This window comes from Phalangium opilio, unplaced genomic scaffold (assembly GCF_054372755.1).
Source record: "Phalangium opilio isolate 3A_F unplaced genomic scaffold, DU_Popi_V2 ptg000217l_1, whole genome shotgun sequence".
In the NCBI taxonomy this organism is placed as follows: Eukaryota; Metazoa; Arthropoda; class Arachnida; order Opiliones; family Phalangiidae; genus Phalangium; species Phalangium opilio.
Window position 1 is genome coordinate 6,954,994 of NW_028324218.1, and position 16,083 is coordinate 6,971,076.

The 16,083-nt window shown below is 35.5% G+C and overlaps 3 protein-coding genes and 1 long non-coding RNA gene across 5 annotated transcripts; 2 read left to right on the forward strand and 2 right to left on the reverse strand.

The window, feature by feature from the left end:
* The first annotated feature begins 1,665 nt into the window (after positions 1 to 1,665).
* LOC149615979 (solute carrier family 35 member G1-like) lies at positions 1,666 to 3,268 on the forward strand. The gene is made up of 2 exons (XM_089856588.1): positions 1,666 to 2,077; positions 2,459 to 3,268. The coding sequence occupies exons 1-2, from the start codon at positions 1,678 to 1,680 to the stop codon at positions 3,160 to 3,162; spliced, it is 1,104 nt and encodes a 367-aa protein (XP_089712714.1). The 5' UTR covers positions 1,666 to 1,677; the 3' UTR covers positions 3,163 to 3,268.
* Positions 3,269 to 4,049: 781 nt separating this feature from the next.
* Positions 4,050 to 8,950, reverse strand: LOC149615980 (uncharacterized). Its single transcript, XR_016375833.1, has 3 exons — positions 8,888 to 8,950; positions 8,658 to 8,724; positions 4,050 to 4,775 (listed from the first exon to the last, which is right to left on the reverse strand). It is a non-coding gene; the product is annotated as an uncharacterized LOC149615980 (long non-coding RNA).
* A 120-nt stretch (positions 8,951 to 9,070) lies between these two features.
* On the forward strand, positions 9,071 to 12,667 carry LOC149615981 (transmembrane protein 138). 2 transcript variants are annotated; one of them, XM_089856576.1, is made up of 6 exons: positions 9,071 to 9,173; positions 9,273 to 9,325; positions 9,384 to 9,903; positions 10,763 to 10,934; positions 11,001 to 11,076; positions 12,409 to 12,667. In XM_089856576.1, exons 3-6 carry the CDS (start codon positions 9,779 to 9,781, stop codon positions 12,540 to 12,542), a joined length of 507 nt encoding a protein of 168 aa, XP_089712702.1. In that variant the 5' UTR covers positions 9,071 to 9,173; positions 9,273 to 9,325; positions 9,384 to 9,778; the 3' UTR covers positions 12,543 to 12,667. The 2 variants fall into 2 exon arrangements, with proteins under 2 accessions (XP_089712702.1, XP_089712701.1); XM_089856575.1 differs by lacking the exon at positions 9,071 to 9,173 and having other exon boundaries at positions 9,247 to 9,325.
* LOC149615982 (apolipoprotein D-like) lies at positions 12,381 to 15,373 on the reverse strand. Its single transcript, XM_089856574.1, has 5 exons — positions 14,903 to 15,373; positions 13,828 to 13,958; positions 13,670 to 13,755; positions 13,485 to 13,592; positions 12,381 to 12,972 (listed from the first exon to the last, which is right to left on the reverse strand). Exons 1-5 carry the CDS (start codon positions 15,026 to 15,028, stop codon positions 12,665 to 12,667), a joined length of 759 nt encoding a protein of 252 aa, XP_089712700.1. The 5' UTR covers positions 15,029 to 15,373; the 3' UTR covers positions 12,381 to 12,664.
* Between the last annotated feature and the right edge of the window lie 710 nt (positions 15,374 to 16,083).

Genomic DNA, 16,083 nt, shown 5'->3' on the forward strand with positions numbered 1-16,083 from the left:
ATCACCTTACATTCCAATATACACTTTACAAACAACGAAAGACGCAACTAAAATTTTAAGTACATTTTCATAATTTTTTTTCCAGTAATTTTGGTGAACTAAAGTAGGACATCGTATCACGCTATTAAGTCGTTTAAATGTGGGAAAAACGTCCACTTTTTCTTACGATACAAAACGACAAAAAATAAAACCGTTTGAAATAACACACCCGGGCTCTTGTATTTCCCTCCTTTCTTAATTTAGAATACCCGCGACTTAATTAAAAAATATAGGATAGAAAACAATTGAGTTTGTTGTTGTTACAGCCGCCAGACAGTCACGCTCACTTAGAGCCAACAACCATTCCAATTACAGCTGCTTTTTCACTCTAGAATGACTTGGTTTTTCCCAACGCCAGGGATTTTTTCACATGTACCTATTTTATTACCTCAGATGTTTGCGTTTCGAAAAGAGTTTTAGTTTAACAGCTCATAGTGAATTTGAATTGGGTCTAACAAACGTTTCGTGATACGTCGCGCAAACACAGCCGCCCTACGGGGTAAACAAACCGCGGATACAACAACATCTACTGTAACTCTGCTAGCGTCAAATCCGTGGGACGAACCTGCAGGTTTGATTTAGATTCCCTGTACGTCGATTGCCAAAGGTGTGCCTCGATTCAAATACTAATTATAATTAATTAAAATTAAACATAATTAAGTCACGTAGAGACCTTAGGCTGGTTTTCCTTTAAAAGTTGTTCCATGATTCATGAACTTGGGTACAAAGTGTTGTAGATATACATAAACACGTACATTTTACCAGAAGTATATACTATTTCTCTTCGATAGAAGTGTACCACAAAGTGGGGTAAGTGTAACGTCATTCTTCCCAACATCCCTTAATATTTACAAAAACGGATTTATGCACTAAGAACGTGGGATCATAGCTTTAGCCTCTGGTACCATCCTCGCATACTTTATTGAGAAACTTCGTCTGCTTATATTTTGACACCACCTACAAATTCTGTGTATAGAGACTTCTCTATTTTTGTGGTTAAATATTTTTTCCGAAATTGCGCCAGTGGTAAAAAAGCAAAGTGGACAACAATGCTATATAACTCCCGATTTAGTGGAATTAAGTTTTAAAGTTAAGAATATAAATAATTGATGTTTCTTTTTTAAGCATCTAGTTTTTCTTTCTTTATATATTTAACCACGAAAATAGAGATATACAGAATTTGTGGGTGGAGTCAAAATATAAGCAGACGACGTTTCTCAATAAAGTATGCGAGGATGGGTAGTGAATTTGCTACCTTCAACGTTCTTCTCACATAAATCCGTTTTTGATATTTATTATAGCAAGGGAATCACATGCGTGATAAATAGTTCCCTCATCATTACTCTATTAGCGTTTAATTATTTGGCAAGACGCATGCGCTTGTGGATTTTTGTCCCTACCTAAGACGAGGTTTGCGAGCCCATCTGAAGTTTGATGAGCGGGAGATCAAATTAACAAAAGGGTAATTTCCTCGCCTGGGAAGAATGACGTTACATAACTGAAGTATTAAGAGGATACAGAGTGTCATCCTTCTTCCATTATCCCCTTCTGCTTTTACGTTAACTTGGTTAAGACTGTTGTACTAGAAGACAGAAGTTCTAGTAAAATAATTCTAACTGTAATTACTTAACAGCTACGATGGACGGTCCTCCGAAGAGGCCATTATCGGCATCTTCGTTGGGCATCATTACTGGACTGCTGTATGGATTGTTTTCGGCACTGGGGATGATTACGGTTATGGTCACGGAAGGAGTCCACCCCTTGACCCATTTGCTCTTCAGAAGTTTAACAACCATTTCAGTTTACACGGTGATTTTTGCCTACAATGGCAAATTTACCATGGAATACTTATTCCCACGTAACGAAAGACTATTCTTGTTCGTGGCGGTTGCCGGATCTGCCTTTGGAACAGTTTCCTTTTTCGTTGCCTTGCAATTTCTATCGGCAGCGGATGTAGCCGCTATATTAAATAGTGCTCCGGTTTTCGTTACGCTTGGAGCGTACCTTCTTCTAGGCGAGCGGTTTGGTATATTTCAAGGTAAGTAATGGCAGGGATAGATTTAATTTTAGAAGTAGGAATGGAGAACGGTTAGTATTTCCTTCAGTCCGACTCATAGCCCAGTATAGACCTCCTTCCTCCAACACGTAACGAAAAGCTTAAATTATCATATTGTCTCACTACGTTTAGATGACGTTGCTGACGGGGACCGCGAAAAATACATAATTCCTTTTTACCTCCATCGCTATGACCCGCCTCTTCTTTCATTCCCCTTTGTCCCGTGAAGGGGGTCCGGGACTTTGAGGCGCGCCCAGATTACTCTGTTCTCCATTCCTACTTCTAAAATTATATCCATCCCTGGTAATGGGGTTTTCCCAGTTGTTGCAAGATATAGTAATAAAATGTTTTAACTTCAAAAAGGCATAAGTACAGTCCTGGTGGTTACTGGAGTTCTGTTTATCTGCAAACCATCCTTTGTCTTTGGCCAAAAGGCAGCGCACCAACAGTCACCATTGTCATGGCTAGGGATATTACTGTCCATCTCCGCGTGTGTATTACTGGCAGTAAGCTCTATATCGTGCCGAAAACTTAAGAAAACCAAAACACTATACCTAGTTTTTTACATGAACGTGTTCATATTTATAATAAGTCTAATCTCGCGTGCGTTCCTGAACGACTTGACGCTCCCCAAGTGCGGCTCGGGTAGTTTCTGGTTTGTGGCTGGTGCTCTGTTCTACTTGACTGGGATGGGCTTTTTCTTTTTCTCCAGTACGCTAATGAATTCGGGACGTATGTCCATTTTTCGCGGGAGTAGTATTTTGTTTGCGTACGTTCTACAAGTTCTCATGTTACGGTTGGTTCCTACGTGGCACACCATCGTTGGTGCTATCCTAATGATGCTAGCACCATTTTTGGCTACGGCCGACGATTTATGTAAGAAACCATCAACACCGGACGAAGAAGAGCGTCGTAAAGTGTCCGAGGAATTAGCCAAAAAGAGAACGGTAGCTGTTATTGACGTTAGTGCCAATAAGAATAAACGCGGAATCAGAACTAACCCTGAAGTGTTCGCGCTAATGGAGTGTAATGCGGGATCAACATCATCAAGAGTTTCATCCGCTTAAAAAACTTTTTTACGTTTGGTAGGCCAAGGCCTATATTTTAAAACTTAATTAAACGTAGTTTTAACTAGATTATTTTAATAATTCATTCAAAACACTTCTGTTTTCGTGTTTTCACTCTTCGCACTCGATCACGCGCAACACGACGCAAGCTGCTCGCGCTATAGAAGCCCGTTCCAAGAATTCTATTCACATGTATAAGCCCAACTTTTGAAGATTATTCGAAGGAACCCAAAATTAACATTAAGTTCTATGGGAGGAGGTAGCTTTTTTAGCCTATTCATCCGAATGCCCTGAAATTTTAATGAGACGTGTGTTTTGGCGTGTTTTATTACACTAAAAAGGATCCAAACTTCTGGAGTCGATACATTTTTTTATAAAAATTATTTTCCAAAGTCAAAATGATGGCTTCAGTGCTAAGACTGAATATATCTGCGGATCTACTGGTCCAAATGACTTGAAATTTGAATGAGAGATGTGTTACAATATATTCTATTTTATTAAAAAGATTCAAGCTCTTAGAGTTGATAGATCTTTTTAATAAAAGTTAACTTCCAATGTCAAAATTGTAAATTTAGTATTTAATCCACAATATCGTTGGATTAAATGGTCCAAATTTCCTGAAATTTGAATAAGAGGTGTGTTACAATATATTATATCTAATAAAAATGATTAAAACTTTCAAATTAAATAGCTTTGTCAAAATGATAATTTTAGTACTATTACTCCTTTTCCAAAATTAAACATATTCCTTACACATGAGACTACAAATCCTATAATTAAACAAAATTATATTCCCTAAAGCCTAAAACACACCTATTTTGGGGAAGTTCAGAAGAAAACCTGTGTTTCTAGTTTTCTACCAAGTAAACTTTACTATGTGAACGCAATTTTAGTTCAAAACTGTATTTATTGAAAATTTTAAAAAACAAGGAAGGGTTGAAAAATCATTATTAAGAAACTAACTGAAAAACGTTGGGGAAAGTATCATAATACCAGTTACTGTTGGCAAAAGAGGGGCTATTCATTAAAATTTTCTGTAATCCTGTTAAGTACGCTACGATGTGGGTGCTATTGCGAGCCCAGCCCTTGGGTCGTCTTGTTACAAGGTAGTTTTAATTTTATAAAGATCTCCTCTCTCTTAGCTAGCGAATCATCTTCGAGCTTTCTGCGGTAAACGTGCATTCGTTTTTGGGCCTTTTGGGTGTTTTGGGAACGTTCCCCTTTCGCTAGCTCGAGAGAGAAACTCTCCAGGATTACAGTTTAACAAAGCTTGTTTTACAAATACAAAGGTTATTTTGGTTACTTTTAAGCATTGCTCGCTTTAGGAATTGAAAGCTCAAGGTTTTTACTTCTGTTAGTCTTGTATTCAAGGTTGGGTGGGGGTTTTTTTTTAATTATTGTTCACTTGCACTTATATATATATTTCTTTTATATGCTTAGTCTATACATGGTTAATAATATTTATGCAATTTTAATTTTAACAATTAACTTATTTCATAAAAACGCTTAAATTACTTTCCTAATTTTTCAACACTCAGTGACTTCACGCACTTCCTATCTGGACGCGAAAGAATAATGCAACGTTTTGCCACCAAATACCCTCGTTTTCCATCCTAATAAAATATTTTTAATAAAATCTAATGTATCAATGAAATATTTCAAAATAAAAGCTTGCATTAATATTTATAAAATATTATTTGATAAAATTATTTCTATTTATAAGCTTACTAATCATAGTTATGACTATCTTATAGTCAAGTAATAAAAATAATAGAAGATTAACCAAAGTTATAATGAATGATTAGCACATTTTTGAAAAGTATTTGAATTTCAAATTTTTATTAAATCCGAATGTATCAAATGGAATACATTTCGAAATAAAATATTGCATTACTCTTTATAAGTCTGCCTGATAAATTTATTTTTACTTGTAAGTTTACTAATTATAGTTAGTCGCTAAAGTATAGAAACTTGATTCATACCCTCTGAATTAGAGTATGATTAAAGTGCTTGCTCTCCATAGTAGGGCGCTGGGTCAAGTATGTATGTAAGTGAGACACCTGACACACTCTTAATATACAGCCAGAATAAATGACTTTATTCAATGGAAACTTTGAATACAATATGAATATTATAATGAATGATTTTATTCGAAGTACATTGGGCTGAAGCGTGACGTAGCAGTCACGCAAAAAAGGCACAAACTAATGCTTTGTGCTGTGTGTGTTCGTTCATAAGTGGTAGTGAACGGATTAATCATACCCGGTCACGTGACATGACGTCACATCCGGTGACGTGCCATGACGTCATATCCGGTCACGTGACATGACGTCATATCCGGTCACGTGACATGACGTCATATACGGTCACGGCACTTATGATATCAACGAGGTAATTGACTTGTGACGTAAAATATTTATAGTTAAAACCATAAACTAGATACCTATTGCCGCAAAGGGAATCTCACCCTTAAAATCCTGATTACGTTCATTATTCTTAAAAGGGAGGGCTAGGACCAGTGTTCACCTATTCCATAATTGATCATTTTATTTATAGCCTGGCGCAAAAAATATCCCTAAATAGAAAAGGACACAAGCGCTTTCCCTTCTAAAAATATATATAATAATAAATAATAAACTAAGTACCCTAATAATTACATAGGGGTAATATATTTATAACAGTAAGATTTAATTATTTCTACCTAAAAATGTTCCACGCGCTGTCGAAATAGTTTTTATAGTGAGATTCCCTTTCAACGGATAAAATCAAAGTGTAGACCTGAACTATGAATGGAATTGTCCCGGGCCATTTTCCTACTTATTTTTCCATACTAATTGTCTAAAATATTGCATACGTTGTCTAAATAGTTTTCGTAAAGAGATTAAGTTTCAACAGATAAGATCAAAGTGTAGACCTGAATTAAGAATAGAATTGTACTGGGTTCACTGATCTGATTAATATTGCATGGCATTTTGCTAAATAATAGTAATTAATTCTAGAATCCAACATAAATTTCTCCTTTGGAAAGAGATGATAGCTAAAACAAAACCATAAAATCTGTTCAATTCAAGCATCTAATACAAATTAAAATTATTATCAGCTTAAATGGCACAAGTATTCTGAATGACATTAATTTCACTTTCAAATAAATCATTTAAAAATAACGTGAAAAATAAATATTAAAAAGGTTTGAAATATTTATCAATTAAATAATCACTCTGAATTACTTTTAAACCGACTAAAAAGATTGAATAGTAAAACCAGGAATAAATGCAATGCACAATTAGAAAAATTCAATAACATTAATTTCAAATATTTAGAATAAGTACGACATAAATGTGAATCATGAATACTGTGTGCCATTTTACAATAACTCCCCGAAACAAACTTCTAAATTATTTCCAAGAAGCCATTTCGATACCGCTAACTAGTAACTACACAAATAAATAGTGCTGTTACGGTGATATCAAATGGGCCTGACACCCATATTTACAGCAATAGATTTGTTAATTGAAAACATTTAACTACAGTCACTTAAAAACCTCATTTCGGTGTTAATACAACTGCCGTTAAAGGTTTTCTACTTGCTTCAGTTAAGGACAATATACGGCCAGGGGCTTTCCGAAGGGACAAGGTTTAGGGGGGAGGCCACCTAATTTTGCAAACTAGAAACCAAAAAACGTAGTAATGTAGTAACATGTTACTCTAGTTCGTAAAATAGTTTTGGAATGAAATTCCCTGACCTTTCCAGGTATTCCCTGACTTAATTTATCAAATTTCCCTGACTAAATTTATCAAATTTCCCTGACTAAATTTATCAAATTTCCCTGACTAAATATATCAAACTTCCCTGACTAAATATATCAAACTTCCCTGACTAAATTCATCAAACTTCCCTGACTAAATTCATCAAACTTCCCTGACTAAATTCATCAAACTTCCCTGACTAAATTCATCAAACTTCCCCAGACTAAATTCATCAAACTTCCCCAGACTAAATTCATCAAATTCCCCAGACTAAATTCATCAAATTCCCCAGACTAAATTCATCAAATTCCCCAGACTAAATTCATCAAATTCCCCAGACTAAATTCATCAAGTTTACCTGATCAATTTCATCAAGTTTACCTAATCAAATTCATCAAGTTTCCCTGATCAAATTCATCAAGTTTCCCTGATCAAATTCATCAAGTTTCCCTGATCAAATTCATCAAGTTTCCCAGATCAAATTAATCAAGTTTCCCAGATCAAATTAATCAAGTTTCCCAGATCAAATTAATCAAGTTTCCCTGATCAAATTCATTAACGTCTTGACTAAATTTATCAATTTTCCCTGACCATTTTCAGTAACTTACATGGCGAACATAGACTTTGAAACTAGTTATTATATAAAATTGTCGAAATTATAGGATAATACCAAAAGTAGATAGGGGGGAAAGTAAAGCACTTGGAAGATCCCCGCGCCATGAAAACCTAGAAACCCCCTTTCCTCTCTCTCACAGTTCCTACCCCCTCGCGTAGGAGAGGCATTGCACATTGTCAGTGCCTATTTGCAACCGAAAAATAGTTCTGTAAACAGTTTTAAAAGGACTCCTACTAGCTAAGGCTTAACAAGATTGCATACGGATATAGGGTAAAGCAACATCTGTGAGTGGAAACGTTAAAATTAATAAATGACGATCTTTTTACCACGGACGATACTGGAAGTAGAATTAGAATATTTAACTGTATGAAAGGTAATGGATCCATGAATGAACTGTTATATGATATGATTTGTGATCTTCTTAAGTCAAAACATGAAGAAGATAGTAGTGGTTATTCTGCATTTCTTTTTGCCTGGACTATTAAAGGATAAAAATCAGCGCCCCGAATTTTTAAACGATGTAACACTTGGTTCATTTGAATTTTCCTTTAGAGCAGAAAATTTCACCGGCTACTGTCCCGGGGCGCTGCCGTCGCTATGAACTACCTCTCAAAAAAAATCGATAAGGGGTTGGGGTGTTTTCTCGAACGTCATTGGCTAACTCGCATAGGAGGTAAGGGAGAGGAGAGAGAGCTTCTAAACTTAGAGGAAACCCACAGTCAAAGGTGGGGAACCATCCTCGAGCTTTACTTTCCCCCTATCTACTTTTGATAATACGCATGCCTGATAGTGAACCGAAAGCAACTAAAAATTACTAAATGAAGATACTTAAAAGAGCTGGGTCGGGTAAAATCTTACTACACTCTTTCAAAGCAAATCACCTCACTGATTTCCGTAATTCGGACTTCTGTTTGTAATTAAAGACGTTATAAATGTGTCTTGTAAACAATTTAGAAAATCAACTAGGGCTCAAGTTTTCTTCAAAAAGATGGTGGTAGTTAACAAAGCTATTTTCGCACAGTTAACCATAAAATTAATTAATTGCAACGCTTAATTTCCATTCGGTTGCAATAAAACTTTGGTATTTAATCTAAATTAACCCTTAACATATAACTATAATCAAAATATTTACCAGCAAAGATCTCTTTAGCCAAGCACTGAAAATGGCTGCCGGAAGTTCCCGGAACTGGCCACCGCCCCTAAAGAGTTGCCAAGGCTTAGTCATATTTAAAAACCCTATTCTTTTGCACGGTAAATCATAAATTTTCCGCTTACAACGCTTAATTTCTTATCGGTAGCAATAAAACTTTGGTATTTAATCCAAATTAACCCTTAAAATACAAATAAAATCAAAATATTTACCAGCAAAGATCGCACAGAAAAACGCTGCTGCAAGTCTCCACCACAAACGTCTCAAAAATAACCCAAAATGAATAGGTTTATTGGTTGCAAACACGGACCGCTAGATGGCGCTGCTGAAAACAAAAGTTAAGCAGACCTCAAAATATGGCGGGAGCGTGCGTTTAAATTTTATGGTTTCTAATTTCTAATATAATTAATAATTCAGTAAATTATAATTTAATAATGTCTTCTAAACAGCTCAAAACACTTTCCTCCACTTTTAGTATGGTTTTATGGATTCCTACAGGTAGAAAAACCACCTTATAGAAACATGTTTGTCTAATAGGTCGAAACCTGAAATCATGATAATTGAACTAATTCCTATGAAACTAAATTAATTTTACAGGGGACCCAATTTTACGTTGATCTAGATGAAATAAAAGTTCTGAAATTAAAAGTGTAATATATTCCAAAATCTTTGTTTGTTTTTGGCCTAATTATTCCTGTTCTAAATTAGAAAATTAGTAAAATAAAAATAGTATTGAAAAAAGAAGATGCCGCCACATAAATAGGGTGTCCTGTAAGAATAATCGGGTTGCAATTCACGTGAAAAATTCAAAATGCTGCCAAAAAGATTCAGAGCTTTATCGATCTGAACTGAACTGAGTTTGTTTTATTATGTCAACAGAAATTCCGTAAATTCCTGTTATGAGGATTTGCAGAGAGGCTATAGCTTTTGTCTTTCGTTAACCCGTTGTAATTAATTAATTTAATTAATAATGAAAGAAGCTACATTGTAATTAAATTATTCCTTAGTACCTAAGTTGGAAAACGTTGTTTTTATATTGAGAACCTATTTTAAATAAGACGAAATCCGGGCGCAGCCTTTTAAGCCTCGCCCTTAATTTGGCCATGAAGCCAGACCAATATAAATTACTATTAGTATTTTACCATATTATATTATTAATCGATATACTGGCCAATTCTTTTTACACTATATTTGAAAATTATACTATCGTGACAATGCTATTATTCATGTATGTATTTTAATCTGAAGAAACAGCACACTAATAGCACAATAACAATTCAATGACACATTCACATAACAAAATCACCATAATTGGGTTAAATAATAGCCTATCTTAAATATTTAAGTTTAAACTAAAATTTTTACCTATAAGCTAACCTAAGTTACTTGCGTAAGATTATGGTGAAAGGCTACGTCAGGTTATAAGAAGTCAAGAATAGGTAACCTACTATAACCTTACTAGACAAAGTTCAGTTAGGTTAGGTTATAGTAAGACTAGGATAGGTTGATTTAGGTTAGGTTATAGCATAAGTTTATAATATAAGTTCCATAAGTTTGGTGAAAGGCTACGTCAGGTTATAAGAAGGCAGAATAGGTAACCTACTATAACCTTACTAGACAAAGTTCAGTTAGGTTAGGTTATAGTAAGACTAGGCAAGGTTGATTTAGGTTAGGTTATAGCATAAGTTTATAATATATGTTCCATAAGTTTGGTGAAAGGCTACGTCAGGTTATAAGAAGGCAAGAATAGGCAACCTACTATAACCTTACTAGGCAAAGTTGAGTTGGGTTAGGTTATAGCAAGACTAGGATAGGTTGATTAGGGTTAGGTTTTAGCATAAGTTTATAATATTGGCTTCTCTAAATAAGTCTCTAGCATTACGAAGTATATAAGTGTCATACTTATGGAACATATCTTATAAACTTATGGTTATAGCAAAGTCCGCTCAAGTCTGAAGGATTTTAAATATTTTGAATTAAAATTGACTTCTACTAAAAAAGCATTACATCACCAAATTTGAATTGCACATAACCTAAGCCTATTTTTGCAATAAATAATAATCAAATGACTAAAATGGGTTTTTCAGAATTCAAGACATATGTATAGTATTTGCAATGATAGCAATATTCCTTATGTTTTCATCTACATATCTGTGCCAAGGAGGTTTCTTAGGGGCTAGATTTTCTCGATTTCATTTTGCTAGTCTCATTGCCTGCTTTTATCTGTGCCTTTCTATAGCTCTACATTGTTGGACTTTGGCAAGTTTTTTTTTTACCAACGGCAAGAATACTAATAAAATAATTAACGAGATTGGAAATTTCTAGCGGTCAATGTTTGAGAAACATTTACGATATTACTGGACACCTTCCATGATAGCTCTTTTTGTTTTTCAGAGAATCAGTAAGTATTTATTTAAAATGGACGCCGTACGATAAGGCCGCTGTGAGCAAAAATTAAAATTACACCCTACTATAAGTTTATAAGATATGTTCCATTAAGTATGACTACTGAGAGCTAGTTCGAGCGGAAACGACGCGAGAATTGATTGACTACACTCGGTATTGCAGGACTTCCATCTTCCTATTTAGTCTGTACAAGAAGCGATATCTAGTTTACTAGGGAGAAGGATGAATTTGCCACATTTCCAGCTTTATCTCCAGTCCAAACGTAGGTCCGGAGTTAATCCCCGCCTCTAAATTACAACCAGCATCTCATTGGTTCTTGGAAACTCACGTCAGCGCGACGCGAATGACGAAGTTACAGTCATATTTTCCGACTGAGGAGAGGCGAAATAGCCCTTCCTCTTTATACGTCCCCCCTTGTATTTTGAAAGGGGGCTGGGACTATGGCGCGCGAATACTTATAGGCATCTTACATCTTCTTGTTAGTAAACTAGATTTCACTTCTTGTTCTGTGCTAATCTTTTGACAGCGCTTCACCAGGCGTTGCTTTACCTCGAATCTATGACCTACCTCACTCACTTCAAAATTACAAGCTCCAGTTTGTAACCAGTTACAAACTTATGGTGAACATATCTTATGAACTTATGATGATACTCACTAACCTCACATCCATGGGCACAAAATCATCGTTCCTCTATTGACCATGCACAAATCGTCAGTTAGACAATAGACCCTTTTTCAAAAGTCGTAGACAAAATAGAGTCTGGTGTTTGACCACCTTGATAAAGACGTTGGACATATGACTTCAAAGAATAGGGAGCTAACAACTGCCTACGGGGAAGAGATAGTATGACGTCACGCAGCCCCCCTCTGGTTGGCATGCATTTTTGCGCGTAAAATACCGTTTCCAACCGTTAGGGGGGGATGAAACTCCATTAAGAGATAGAAGGGTGTGACGTTTCAGGGCCAGAACTGTTAACTCCCTATTAGAACTTTGGCGGACTTACCAAAGTTACCACTCTGAAGCGTATCTACCGTCTTTGGACCCAATACCCGATGCAGACGACAAGGCGGCCCCTCCCCTATTTGCGAGAAGGCCCATAGAGTAATGTCAGTTCTACGTATGCAAACGTCATACCCTTCTATCTCTTAGCTCAGTGTCATCCCCCTACCAGGCGCGTACAGCATCCCCTCTTACAAAAGCGCGCCTAGAGGGAGGGATACATCGTCTACTCCCCTCTCTACCGACACTTCTCTATTTACTGTGTACTTATAAATTTTAATTTAACACAATAATTTATAAAAAATAAAATACTTTTTTAATTATTAGCTTCCGTAGTACATTACTACAACAGCAAACGGGTACTGTTAACATTATCAAATCCTGAATATCAACTCGATTGGGATTGGCTACAGAATCGCGATATTGGCGTTTCAACAATTCAAAACCAGTCCGAACGTTAAATACGTTAAAATAATCAACGAATCCTGCCATTTATGCTTTTAACTTTACTTATATAAAAATATTTATTATTTTATTTTGGTGTATGATATTGATGAAAGGAGATAAATAAATTATTTTGGAACTATATCTTTAGCGTTGTGGTTTCCGTGGGTTGTTCCTCGTCAGTAATTAGGTCAGAGGTCAGGCTGATGGGAGCGTCTTCGGGCTCTTCTTTGGCGAAAGAAATTTCTCTTACTTCAGTAGAGTTTGGATTTCCACCCGATTCAAAGGGCGGTCCAATTAAATGGTCATTTTTCAGTGCGGGACAACGACGGTTTGGGATTTTTCTGACCAAGAAATTATCTAAACCATTTTCGGTCACAACACCAGCTGCCTTTTTCTGGAGGTTGTTTGGTAGGCTTAAGTGACGGGATACAACCTTGACGCTTTCTGTAATTATCAGTTTTGAATCAAATAAGTTCAACTTTGTTTTAGAACTCATGCAAATAGGCCTTTGCTAAGCTTTCAACACCACCCCTTGACTAGGAGGGACATCTAGTAGCATTTTTTAAAATTAAACAACAGCCGAGACTTGTTTCATGATATAACCAGGGATAGATATAATTTTAGAAGTAGGAATGGAGAACGGTTAGTATTTACTTCAGTCCGACTCATAGACCACCCAGTATAGAGCCCCTCCCTCCAACACGTAACGAAAAGTTTAAATTATCTTATTGGCTGCTCACTTAAACTACGTTTTGATGACGTTGCTGACGGGGGCGGCGAAAAATACGTAATTCCTTTTTACCTCTGTCGCTATGACCCACCTCTTCTTTCACACCCCCCCCCCGTCCCGGGGAAGGGGGTCCGGGACTTTGACGCGCGCCCAGATTACTCTTTTCTCCATTCCTACTTTTAAAATTAAATCTATCCCTGATATAACGAAGTAAAATAGATCGTACCTGTATGTCCCAAACGTCCACCTAAACCAGGCACTTCGAAACAAGTCCATACAACTGCAAAATTCTCGTAATCTGTATCCAAAACTCGATATCTCAATGGCATAGTTACTAAATAAAACAAAATTATAATTAGATCAAATTAAAACAGAAAATTACAGTTGAATTAAATTAAAATTGGAACTTACAGCCTGGTAACACTAGGTTGAAACTAGCAACGTTATGGAATGGATTATCAATAATTTTCCCGCGTTGTAAGACCATGGTTTGATTTCTTGAATGATTAAAAATATACAATTAATGCTGAAACATTTTATGACATATTTTTATAATCATTATATCTTACGCAACAGTTAATCCTTTACGGGTGAATTTGATGGCACCAGTTGTATCCTTGACAAATTCATTAGACACACATCTCAAACCTTCTTCGAATAAACTAAATGTTCTTTCAACATCGTACCAGCGTCCGGAAAACTGTTTAATTGAGATATTTTTTAATTATCTATATTTAAAGCTCAATTAGCAATTACTGGCTCAGACACATGAATGGATTGAATTTTGTAATAAGTACTATAAAACGAGACCAATTCGACCAAACCGGTTAAAATTCAAAGAGTAAATGCTCCAACTTCCAAAGAGAAATACCCCCAACCTCCAAAGCGAAATACCCCCAACTTCCAAAGCGAAATACCTACAACTTCAATCGCAAATTACCTACAACTTCAATCGCAAATTACCTACAACTTCAATCGCAAATTACCTACAACTTCAATCGCAAATTACCTACAACTTCAATCGCAAATTACCTACAACTTCAATCGCAAAATACCTACAACTTCAATCGGAAAATTCCTACAACTCCAAAGGCAAAATACCTACAAATTCAATCGCAAAATACCTACAAATTCAATCGCAAAATACCTACAAATTCAATCGCAAAATACCTACAAATTCAATCGCAAAATACCTGCAAATTCAATCGCAAAATACCTGCAAGTTCAATCGCAAAATACGTATACAACTTCAATCGAAAAATACCAACAATTTCAATCGCAAAATACCTACAATTTCAATCGCAAAATACCTACAACTTCAAAGGCAAAATACCTACAAATTCAAAGGCAAAATACCTACAAATTCAAAGGCAAAATACCTACAAATTCAAAGGCAAAATACCTACAAATTCAATGGCAAAATACCGACAACTTCGATCGCAAAATACCTATACAACTTCAATAGCAAAACACCTATACAACTTCAATCGAAAGAAACACCTATACAACTTCAAAGATAAAATATCTGCAATTATTATAGCTTCCTTAAAAATGGTCCAATATTAATGCAATTCGTCCCCAATTTCGCATCACTCACTGTCCTCGTACGCAAATAATTAACAAAAACTTCATTAGTATCCTTACTTTTTTGAAATCAAAGTCTTCCTTGGCTTTAGGTGCGGGGCAACTTCCAACGTGAATACTTTGCGAGCGGCATAAGTTTAAAGAAACCGCAAAAACCAAGAGCGCCAAAACACACGCGCGCTTCATTTTGAAGCTGTAACACCAAAATGTGGTTCAAGTTCAAGATCGAGGTTTGTTTATATACTGGATTTCGTGGGTTCCGGGTTTCATTCAAAACGAAGGAGGCCCCTTAGGCTGGCATCAAATTAAAGTTCAAGTTTTTCTTATTTTTTACCTTTGAATGACAGCTGCTTTATTCAAGACAGTGTTTAAGGGCGTTATTGGTTCTAAAAGCGCAGTCTTTCTTAGTAAACTAGATTAAAAAGCATGGATTAGTTTCGTACCCTCAAGATAATATCACAAGCAAGTTTAAAAAGAATATTCTATTTTTGGATTTTTAGAGTTTAGAATTCTTTTTTTTAGTTTAGACGCGAGGGGCAGGTCACTACTGTCTTGGCTAATGAAACGCCCTTTAGATTTGTTCAGACTAACTCAGATATTCTTGGTTAAATGAAATCGCGATATTTTTGATATATTCTTGGTAAATCGCGATATTTTTTAAATATTCTTGGTTCAATCGCGATATTTTTGAAATATTTTGGGTTTAATCGCGATACTTTTGAAATATTCTTGGTTTAATCGCGATATTTTTGAAATATTCTTGGTTTAATCGCGATATTTTTGAAATATTCTTGGTTTAATCGCGATATTTTTGAAATATTCTTGGTTTAATCGCGATATTTTTGAAATATTCTTGGTTTAATCGCGATATTTTTATATATTATTGGTTAGATCGCGATATTTTTATATATTATTGGTTAGATCGCGATGTTTTTGAAATATTCTTGGTTAAATCGCGATGTTTTTGAAATATTCTTGGTTAAATCGCGATGTTTTTGAAATATTCATGGTTAAATCGCGATGTTTTTGAAATATTCTTGGTTAAATCGCGATATTTTTGAAATATTCTTGGTTAAATCGCGATATTTTTGAAATATTCTTGGTTAAATCGCGATACTTTTGAAATATTCTTGGTTAAATCGCGATACTTTTGAAATATTCTTGGTTAAATCGCGATACTTTTGAAATATTCTTGGTTAAATCGCGATACTTTTGAAATGTTCTTGGTTAGATCGCGATAT

What these genes read in the sequence shown, in the direction of transcription:
- LOC149615979 (XM_089856588.1), top strand. Translation starts at nt 1,678, where the DNA reads ATGGACGGTCCTCCGAAGAGGCCATTATCGGCATCTTCGTTGGGCATC. An exon ending in GCGGTTTGGTATATTTCAAG is followed by an intron (nt 2,078 to 2,458) that starts GTAAGTAATGGC and finishes AACTTCAAAAAG; the next exon opens with GCATAAGTACAGTCCTGGTG.
- LOC149615982 (XM_089856574.1), bottom strand. Translation starts at nt 15,028, where the DNA reads ATGAAGCGCGCGTGTGTTTTGGCGCTCTTGGTTTTTGCGGTTTCTTTA. An exon ending in CGTAAAGGATTAACTGTTGC is followed by an intron (nt 13,756 to 13,827) that starts GTAAGATATAAT and finishes TAATCATTCAAG; the next exon opens with AAATCAAACCATGGTCTTAC. An exon ending in TGGACGTTTGGGACATACAG is followed by an intron (nt 12,973 to 13,484) that starts GTACGATCTATT and finishes TGATAATTACAG; the next exon opens with AAAGCGTCAAGGTTGTATCC.
- LOC149615981 (XM_089856576.1), top strand. Translation starts at nt 9,779, where the DNA reads ATGAAGCCAGACCAATATAAATTACTATTAGTATTTTACCATATTATA. An exon ending in GTGACAATGCTATTATTCAT is followed by an intron (nt 9,904 to 10,762) that starts GTATGTATTTTA and finishes TGGGTTTTTCAG; the next exon opens with AATTCAAGACATATGTATAG. An exon ending in TTTTGTTTTTCAGAGAATCA is followed by an intron (nt 11,077 to 12,408) that starts GTAAGTATTTAT and finishes TTTAATTATTAG; the next exon opens with CTTCCGTAGTACATTACTAC.